General features: G+C 37.9%; 1 protein-coding gene across 2 annotated transcripts in view; it reads left to right on the forward strand.

The window, feature by feature from the left end:
• LOC311085728 (uncharacterized protein) overlaps positions 1 to 6,652 on the forward strand; it is a 16,412-nt gene extending 9,760 nt beyond the window's left edge. Inside the window, exons 6-8 of one of the 2 annotated variants that reach the window (XM_084118322.1) lie at positions 1,827 to 2,111; positions 2,910 to 3,002; positions 4,513 to 6,652. In XM_084118322.1, the coding sequence (XP_083974448.1) occupies positions 1,827 to 2,111; positions 2,910 to 2,998 (374 nt within the window). In that variant the 3' untranslated portion in view covers positions 2,999 to 3,002; positions 4,513 to 6,652. The remainder of the gene's footprint in view (positions 1 to 1,826; positions 2,112 to 2,909; positions 3,003 to 4,512) is intronic. The other variant, XM_084118323.1, reaches the window with a different exon arrangement.
• The last annotated feature ends 4,449 nt before the right edge of the window (positions 6,653 to 11,101 follow it).

Below are 11,101 nucleotides of genomic sequence, written 5' to 3' on the forward strand. Positions count from 1 at the left end.
TCACCAGGTTTGCACACACTGCAGGAGGGATTTTGGCCCACTCCTCCACACAGATCTTCTCTAGATCAGTCAGGTTTCGGGGCTGTCGCTGAGAAACACGGAGTTTGAGCTCCCTCCAAAGATTCTCTATTGGGTTTAGGTCTGGAGACTGGCTAGACCACGCCAGAACCTTGATATGCTTCTTACAGAGCCACTCCTTGGTTATCCTGGCTGTGTGCTTCGGGTCATTGTCATGTTGGAAGACCCAGCCTCGACCCATCTTCAATGCTCTAACTGAGGGAAGGAGGTTGTTCCCCAAAATCTCGCAATACATGGCCCCGGTCATCCTCTCCTTAATACAGTGCAGTCGCCCTGTCCCATGTGCAGAAAAACACCCCCAAAGCATGATGCTACCACCCCCATGCTTCACAGTAGGGATGGTGTTCTTGGGATGGTACTCATCATTCTTCTTCCTCCAAACACGTTTAGTGGAATTATGACCAAAAAGTTCTATTTTGGTCTCATCTGACCACATGACTTTCTCCCATGACTCCTCTGGATCATCCAAATGATCATTGGCAAACTTAAGACGGGCCTTGACATGTGCTGGTTTAAGCAGGGGAACCTTCCGTGCGATGCATGATTTCAAACCATGACGTCTTAGTGTATTACCAACAGTAACCCTGGAAACGGTGGTCCCAGCTCTTTTCAGGTCATTGACCAGCTCCTCCCGTGTAGTTCTGGGCTGATTTCTCACCTTTCTTAGGATCATTGAGACCCCACGAGGTGAGATCTTGCATGGAGCCCCAGTCCGAGGGAGATTGACAGTCATGTTTAGCTTCTTCCATTTTCTAATGATTGCTCCAACAGTGGACCTTTTTTCACCAAGCTGCTTGGCAATTTCCCCGTAGTCCTTTCCAGCCTTGTGGAGGTGTACAATTTTGTCTCTAGTGTCTTTGGACAGCTCTTTGGTTTTGGCCATGTTAGTAGTTGGATTCTTACTGATTGTATGGGGTGGACAGGTGTCTTTATGCAGCTAACGACCTCAAACAGGTGCATCTAATTTAGGATAATAAATGGAGTGGAGGTGGACATTTTAAAGGCAGACTAACAGGTCTTTGAGGGTCAGAATTCTAGCTGATAGACAGGTGTTCAAATACTTATTTGCAGCTGTATCATACAAATAAATAGTTAAAAAATCATATATTGTGATTTCTGGATTTTTTTTTTTGGATTATGTCTCTCACAGTGGACATGCATCTACGATGACAATTTCAGACCCCTCCATGATTTCCAAGTGGGAGAACTTCCAAAATAGCAGGGTGTTCAAATACTTATTTTTCCTCACTGTATATATATATATATATTTTTTTTTTTTTATTTTTTTTTTTTTTATCATCATCTCTGTATTTTTCAGTCATTTTTCTGGTTTGAGTGCGACAAAAGCCCATGCATCTTGGACCACTCTGATGAACAATAAAAAAATAAAATAAAAATAAAAAATCGGGTCAAATTAATTAGGGTGTAATATTGCATAAATAATGTAGAAAAATAGTAATTATCATGAATCACATATAGTCAAAGAGTTTTATGGCAATAAATCCATCATGTCATGGCTTAAACATGAAATTACTACATCATATTTTACTTCATGATTTGTGATTGTAGGTAATATAATCATGTAGAGATTAGTTCATGGATAACTAAGTGCCTTTGGCTATCTCCAAACATGCCAAAATAGGTTAAAGAGTCATCTAAATGCATCTGATGTAGAAACTACAAACTAAATTCATTCACACTTTTTTCTTCTGCTATTCTCTGTTTCTGTGCTCTGCTGTGACATGAAGCCGAGACGAAACCAGTGGCTGAGGAAGATGTCCTTCTCGAGACTGGTGTTGAAATCCAACCAGGTGATCTGATACTGTGGACGTTTGGAGCCAAAAACTGTCTCGTTGCTAGAGCTGATTCAAGAACAGCTGATCCTGAGACATTCAGAGACAATCTGGAGCTGAACAAGACTACTGGATCTCTGACCATCAAAAACATCACAAACACAGAATATGGATATTATAAACTACAGATCATCAACGAAAAACAGACCACATTCAGGAGATTCAATGTGACGGTCACTGGTGAGTAGAACAATATTTATTATAACAACTATATATATTTATTTTTGCAGCAGCTCCAGTCCTTGAATCTGATTGGCTGAACAGAGTTCCAAGCGTTCCAGATTATGGAATTAGTTTTAAGATTTTTAAAAAGTTCTTCTAATAAAAGGATTTTTTTTTTATTACATTAAAAAAACTAATTTAAATAAAGTGAAAGACACATTTTCACTAATGGTCTCAGACTTTTGGATCCCACTTAACCCAGTGAGTGGATTTGTATACAGGTCAGGTAAAATCATACACTGTGATTATAGTTTCTTCTTATTGTACATTGTATAATAACAAGTATAACTATATTAATAAGTTTGTCAAGACAAACTTTGATGTTGGCTTGAGAAGTGTTAAATGTTTGAAGTTTGGCTTTCTCAAGCCATCATAATTATTTCTTCAGTGTCTGTTCTAAATAAGGGAAAATGTACAGTCAGCTGGTAATTATAACAAAATAAAGCCCAACAGGAGCAGTTCACATTCACATCTGTCAATCTTTAAAATGGACAAATCTTCTGAAGCCAACATGAGGTCTAATTGAAGTTTCAGTATCTACTCTATTACTTTTGTTCAAGGTTTTTGAGAACAAACACCTGTAGCAATTAATGTTGTAGAAATATGATCTGAGTTCTCAGAGAGCTGATTTTACAGTCCGAGTCTGTTTAATGTCTTCTTCAAGATTGTACAGCTGTAACATCTTATATGTAGATGTATATGTAGCAACACTGTTTGTTTCTCTCTTTATATTTTTTATCATCTCTGTATTTTCAGATTATCCAGAACAACAAGAAGATGAAGATACACCTTTAATGAAGAAAGAGACAGATCAAGACGTGCTCGTGCTGCAGAGTGTAAGTTAATGAGGTAAGACACACCCACACGTGCATTCACAGTGATGTCACAAAACAATTGATACATAATAGGCAGCCGATGTAGTTTTGGCAGAACCGGGCTAATATGTTCATACAAGCACTGCTAAACCTGCAGGACATTCGTCCAGTAATGCATTACAGTAATCTAGTTCTGATAGGTTTGCAGTGTTTGACACTAATATATGTTGCAGCTAGGGTTGTTTGTAACAATACCAGTGAAATTACAGTTTTATTTTACTATTGTAGTAAATATTTATTTAATTAAATGAGTTTATTTATGATGATGATAATTATAATAATACATTTAAATAATGTACTCTTCAAAAAAAAATTTACGTTAACATTTTATTTAAAAAAAATCAAGTGAAAAATTAGTAATTAAGTGAAGGACAGAGAAACACATTACATGGAACAAGTGGCAGGTCTATTGTTTTGCATTTACTCTCCAAGAATTGATGCACAGATCTATTTTGACATACAGTATCAGATTGTTTTGTCCCGTCTGTTGCTATGGTTATATCACTGTCAATCATTGCAGTTTCAGATTCAATCCTGCATTTAAATACAGCTGTAAATCCGGACACTTTGCAGTGCCCAACAAAACTTTTATTCAAATTGTAAATGGGTAAACAGAAAGCGAGCAAAGAATGCTCCATTTATAAGCTTATGCTACATTCAGCTCCTGTTCACTGAGATCTACACTCCTGCGAAACTCCCGCAATAATAAAAAAGCAGTCTACAGTGCACAATGAACCTCTTATTTACACCGGGTTTACACTTTGTTGGTAATAATGAAAGGATTCGCAAGCACACAGAACTCTAAAAGCACATGGTGAACGAGAACATAGGTGTTGTGGCCAATTTCAAGTCCCTGCCAATAATTATTATTAAACACTCGTTAGGCAATTTATTTCAACTTTTCAAATAGGGCACATCAGATTGGACATCTGTTGGTATTTTAAGCATTAAATGAGGTAAATTCCCTGTTTTGGGTTGACACATGACAACTTACCAGCGTAAAAAAGATATAAATTCACGCTCCTTCGCTGCCGGCCGCTGAGAGGCATTTTTCTGAAATCTCCAAGCCGGTCACGTTATTTTTTAGAGTGTAGCTGGACTCTCTCACAAACAGTTTGTCCAGCCATCACATCAAACCACAGCTGTACAGATGTGAATAACTGAGACCAAAAGGTTTCTCTTCACCTCACAAACTGAGCTGATAGTGTATCACGTGCATTCAGTGAATCACATGTCCACACACAACTGCTGTTTGAACTAGATTGTTTTGTAACGTTACAAATGTGGACAGGAGAACAGAGAAAATTGATCCGTTGATAAATAGCTGTGCAAGGAACAGGAAAGGTGCAGAGCATCAAAGTATGTTTGCTTTATATCTGGATATGTCTGAAACTAAACCTTCTGCTCAGTTCACACTGTTGGTCTGATTTGACTCCAGAGGTCTGACAGTGATGTCTGGTCTCTTCTTCTCTCATTTCTTGTAGATCTGATGTCATAAACCAGCACAGCAACAGTAGCCACACCCACCAGAGCAGAGACGACCAATCGGATCACAGTTAATGCTGCATGAGTAAATATCTCTGCGATATGTAGTAGCCTACCATGTCTGATCACATATACATCTATATTACTGAATATAAGATTACATACATTGTGATATATTAGTAAATATATTGTCACATATCTTTCATTAGGCTATGAAAAGCAGCAATTCCTTTTGTATTATTCAATATATTGTACTATATTAACACAATATATTATTCTTTCTGTACCATTTAATAGGTATTGTTCATTCATATATACCCTGTCAGAAATAGGGGTACAGTAGGAGTCCATTTCTGTCCCCTAAGGTACAATCTACACTAACGTACCCCATAGGGCTTATTATTGAACCTCAAGGTACATATATGTACCTTTTTGTGGGTCAAAAAGCATTAAAAGGTACATATATGTACCGTTTCTTTTAAAGGTTAAGGTAAGGTACAATATTGTACCCTTGAGGGTACAGCCCCATTGACAAGCCATTGTACCTTTAGGGGTACATGTACCCCTATGTACTTTATGTACTTTATTTTCTGAGAGTGTAGGGATTATATTTGTTCTTTTCGTAAGGGTTACCACAGCAGTGTTTCTGTATCAAGGTAATTTTTGATGTTTAGCTTTGTTTCTGAAAGCCAAAATCTTTTCACCAATCCTCATGTATAGAGGCACTAGTTCAAAACATCTGGGGTGCGTTCCCCGAAGCCAATTATGGTCGCAAGTTTCATTGCTACCAGCACAATTCAATGAAACTTAGTTGGTTTACAAGGCTTTTGGGAAATGCAACCCTGATCTGTTCAATTCGATTCTCTAGTGGGCAAACTTCTGCTTCTGATGCAGTGTTTCCCACACAGACTAATTCGTGGCGGTTTGCACAGATTCAACACCGGCCGCCACATCCTATCCACCTAAAAAAACCTATCCAGTGATTACATGTTTTCTGTGTTGACTCAAATCTTGTGCGATGTCCTAAACTGCCGGGATAATCACACAATGCGTGCCGTGGTCCGCTAATGACACGTCCGATTCGCGAACTAATGACTCCTTTGAACCGATTCCATTTAAAACAAGACAACCGATCTGTCCAACACTGAATCCGTGTATAACAAATCGGTAACACTTTACAATAAGGTGCCATTTATTAAACTCTAGTTAACTACATTAGTTAACATTAACTATTAATAAACTACACTTCTACAGCATTTATTAATATTTATTAAATCACTAATCGTAAATCACTTTAAGATTTTAATGTTTAAATATATTTTATGTATATGTGGCAGTTTGCTCTCTTAAGCGCAATACAATACCAATTATGGCACAAAATAGACTACGCCACCCCGGGAAATGGGCCGGGGACCCGCTTGTACATCAAGTGCAAATCACACAGATACGTGTAGTACGGTGTACATTTTAGGACATCCTCAGACCTCAGACATATGAAGACAAGGCATCATGCCTCAGACTAAAAGGCTTCAGTCATTGGACAAAACAGCATCGCGCCTCAGACTGAAAAGCTTCAGGTCTCAGGAAAAACAATGTCAGGTGTTAGGTCTTGTACAATTAGGCATCGGACGAAACAGCCTCAGACAAAAAGGCATCAGACATGAAGGCATCGGACGAAAGGGACTCAGACTAAAAGGCATCAGACTAAAAGGCATGGGCGAAAACGGACTCAGATGGAGTTTGGAGGTTCGCATTGCCCCGCCCCATATGGCGTCACATGTACGCGGTTCATAGCTCGAAAGAACGCTTTAACTCCACGATAGTTTGCCAACATACAAACTAGCTAGTTGAAATATGGCATCTAAGTTTTTAAATGTGCAAATAAAACTTGCGAAATGCATGTTCTCTTCTGTAAACAACTTAATGAGTGTAACATTTCATTAAAGCATATATATATATATATATATATATATACAATACAGGCCAAAAGTTTGGAAACATATACAAAACAAATATTTTTTTAACAAAAAAAGTGTTTAACCCTATGCTAGGACAGAGAGAATGTTTTTGAAAGTAGTTTCTTCTGCTCATCAAGCCTGCATTTATTTGATCAAAAATACAGAAATTGTTTTTATATTGTGATATATTATTACAATTTAAAATAATTGGTTTTCAATTTATTATACTTTAAATTATCATTTATTTCTGTGATGCAAAGCTGAATTTTCAGGATCATTACTCCAGTCTATCACATGATCCTTTAGAAATCATTCTAATATGTTGATTCATTATCAAAGTTGGAAACAGTTCTGCTGCTTAATATTTTTTCATAATCTGTGATACTTTTTTAGGATACTTTGATGAATAAAACGTATTAAAAAAAAAGAAGCAAATATTTTAAAAATATGAATATTTTGTAACAACAATATACAATGGTCAGTAATTTTGGGTCAGTAATTATTATTATTATTTTTTGAAATAAATCAATACTTTTATTCAGCAAGGATGTGTTAAATTGATAAAAAGTGATAGTAAAGAAGCAGGGGCGGATATACCGGGGTGGCATAGGGTGGCAAATGCCACCCTAAAGAAAGCCTTGCCACCCCAGTTGGCAGCAACAAATGAAAAGTTATGGCCAATTTAACTGTGATTAAATTCAGTATATATATACGTCTGCCATATGTTGCCACCCCTCAAAAAAATTCCTGCCCCCCTCTCACCACCCCATAAATATTTTTCTAGATCCGCCCCTGTTCAGAAGATTTATATTATTAGAAAATATTTTTTTTTTATTTTGAATAAATGCAGTTCTTTTTAACCTTTTATTCGTCAAATATATTAGGCAGCAGAACTGTTTCCAACACTCATAATAAATCAGAATATTAGAAAGATTTGTAAAGGATCATGTGATAGACGTCACATGTGACACTGAAGACTGGACTAATGATCCTGAAAATTCAGCTTTGCATCACAGAAATAAATGATCATTTAAAGTATAATAAATTGAAAACCAATTATTTTAAATTGTAATAATATATCACAATATTACATTTTGATCAAATAAATGCAGGCTTGATGAGCAGAAGAAACTTCTTTCAAAAACATTAAAAATAGTAATGTTTCCAAACTTTTGGCCTGTACTATATATATATATATATATATATATATATATATATGTGCTTTAATTAAATGTTACACTAATTATGTTGTATACAGAAGAGAACATGCATTTCACGAGTTTTATTTGCACGTTTAAAAAGTTAGATGGCATATTTCAACTAGCTAGCTTGTATGTTGGCAAACTATCGTGAAGTAAAGCATTATTTTTTTCTTTCTCTTTTTTTTCTTTTATTGAATATGTATCAGATAACAAGCGGATATAAAGGACATATAACTTCTACAGGAATTAAATTATATCAAGTATATGTAAAGCTTCACATATATAAAATAAATAAAAGACATACACAGAGGAAACATGCATCAGTGGTATTGTCAAAAATATAATATTTCAAGAATCTGTAACTTTTCTTGTTTTTAATTAACCTTAGAGACTTTAGAAATGTATCAAGTAAAGCGTTCTTTCAGCTATGAATCGCGTACATGTGATGACATCTGAGTCCGTTTTCGCCGATGCCTTTTAGTCTGATGCCCTTTAGTCTGAGTCCGTTTCGTCTGATGCCTTTATGTCTGATGCCTTTTTGTCTGATGCCTTTATGTCTGATGCCTTTATGTCTGATGCCTTTATGTCTGATGCCTTTTTGTCTGATGCGTTTTTGTCTGAGGCTGTTTCATCTGATGCCTAATTGTACAAGACCTGACACCTGACATTGTTTTTCCTGAGACCTGAAGCTTTTCAGTCTGAGGCGTGATGCCGTTTTGTCCAATGACTGAAGCCTTTTAGTCTGAGGCATGATGCCTTGTCTTCATATGTCTAAGGTCTGAGGATGTACTAAAATGTACACCGTAGGACTGGGTCAGATAACAGACAACAAGGAAATGTTTCGAATCGTTTATTAAATACAAATAAGAAAAATACCAAAAGGCATAATACAAACACACATTAGAATAAATATGTCATTGTCAACCATAGCACTTATCCATTTCAGAATTGGGGATTCAGTTCGCCTGCCCGGTAAACACTGCAACTATTAGTGCTCTCACCACACAGCACCCAATCACCCTCTGTGAACACTGCAAGCGATAAGCACACCACCACCACACCAGAGGACGTGGGCGTTGAGCTGGCACCCCAACTCTGGATAAAGGGAAGAGAGGACAAATTGAGACATAAGCAACAACACACACACACACACACACACACACACACACACAATATAGTCTTTTGGTTAACCCTTATCACATGTGGACAGATGGAATCAGTTGTTTACACAAAAAAATAAAAGCAACCACTCACTGGCCAACGCTCATTAATAGCTTTCCAACACTGCGTCGCCTGATGATTACAGTATTTTAAAAGTATACCCTTCACAGGTCGGATTTAGAAATACATGTATGACATTCAAAAACAGACAATAACAATTTTACAAACGTAAATAATTTAAATGACAATGTTTCAGCTAAAAGAGCAAGTAGAAATGACAACCCACTTATTCGCCGCTGTACTCCAGCCCAAAGATCAGGGGCCGGTTTCACAAAGCTATTTTAGACCGGTCTATAGTGTTAGACAAGTCTAAAATTTGCTCATAGACAGTGAAGTCTAATACAAGTTAGACTGTTTCACAAAAATAAAGACTGGCTTAATTTAGACCAAAAAAATTAGACACCTTACCCCCAGGCTAACTTAGGTCTAAGACTCTATGTTACCTTGGCAACCAGCAGTAACAATCAGTTACATTACAAACTGCCAAAAGAAAAGGGAAAATGGCTCATAATTGACCCTTCGCTAAGCCACGCCCGAAAACCGCCACAGGCCAATCGTGGCTTAGCAACCGTAACTAGGCGCGGGAGGTCTGGCAAGCTTTCGAGCGAGGGAAACATGCCGAAGCGTTGTGCGTATGGATTGTGCAAATCTGATACCCGGTATCCTAAAAGTTTGGACGGGGTGGTGGATTTTGTTCCCTTCCCGAAACCTAAAACCCAAGGGGAGAAATGCCAGGCGTCATCTTCATTTATATAGCGCTTTTAACAATGTAGATTGTTCCAAAGCAGCTTTACATTGATAATAGGAAATTAAAAGTAAAGTGTTTTGGCTTTATAGCAGCTCTAGAATAAAGTTATTGTCCAGCTCGTGGATCAAGCAGTGTGATTAAAGGCAAGACGGAGGCTCACTGACATAACTTAACGTTACTTAAAAATATATTTCAACATTTTGTTAATCGACAGCCAAACCGTTACCCCAATCCGATCGCGACTCTCCCGTTAGTTCTAGTAAAAGTAAAAGGTAGTTAGTAAAAGGAAGGAACATCACGGGGCTTGCCGGAGATCTTCAAGGAAAAGGTTGGTATGCAAACTTAATCAGTTCATAACAGTAGTCACTAATGTGACCCACGACGTGTGAGCAGTAACGTTAGCCTGGCGCGCTAAAAATATAAGCGGGAGAATGTTATCATTGCAAAGTGGTCAGGCTAATGTCTTGTGTTTATTCCACAATACATATGGATAAGCTGTTTGTTTTATAAATATTAGAATATTTTCAAATTTCACTTACCCTGCTGGGCATGCACAAAGCTGTTCCTCAAATTTGTGTGTTTCCCATTTGAATGGTCAGCGTATGCGGCGGCTGCTGCTTGCGCTGGGACCTAACGTTATGCTTTAACTTCAATTTTGATGAAATTATTCTCTAATCGTTTGCATATTATGTCGTGGATATAGCCCTCGAATGCATACTGCAGTATTGCACTCTCATATTTTCACCTGTTTGCCAAAAATGACTAATTATGTCCTTAGGAATGTCTGAAACCAGTGCATACATACTGTAATAGACGTGCCAGGCGCAAAAGCTTGACAGGCGTAGCAACAGTAACTAAGGAGGGCGGGGCTAAGCGAAGGGTCAATTTAAACATTTCTTCTTGTTACTAACGTTACATTCCCAAGTAAAATGTCCTTGTAACTGTTAGGGCCGTTACATAGTCAACGCGAGCAACGATCGACGCGCTCCCTTTCATACGCAAGCGTCACGGGCCATGGGTGAAATGCAATACACCGTGACTGTTCAACCGTCTATTTCGCTTCAAACGCTCGCTTTATACGCGCGTCCTATTCGCCTTGGACGCGCGAATGGATTCAAAATGTTCAAGCGTCGAACTAGACGCGATAGACGCGAATTTGACGCTCTATTCGCGTTTGGTGTGAACGCTGCATAATAACAGGCTGCGATGTCAAGATTGCAATGCTGGAATGTGTGTGTGTGTGTGTGTGTGTGTCAGAGAGAGAGAGAGAGAGAGGCACGGGCGCGATCGAACAGTGGAAACATAAAAACATACTCCGTCATTTATACTCCTCCAACAAACACATATTTTCCGCTGGGGTAAACTGCACTGAGCGGTTGAATGCGCTTACTCGATCCGCCATGTTTTTTGTTTTGAAAAGTGTCTTATTTTACCCAGAATGCATTGCAGTGTAGTCCTA

The sequence above is a fragment of the Abramis brama genome (assembly GCF_963993115.1).
Source record: "Abramis brama genome assembly, chromosome: 6".
NCBI classification, from domain to species: domain Eukaryota; kingdom Metazoa; phylum Chordata; class Actinopteri; order Cypriniformes; family Leuciscidae; genus Abramis; species Abramis brama.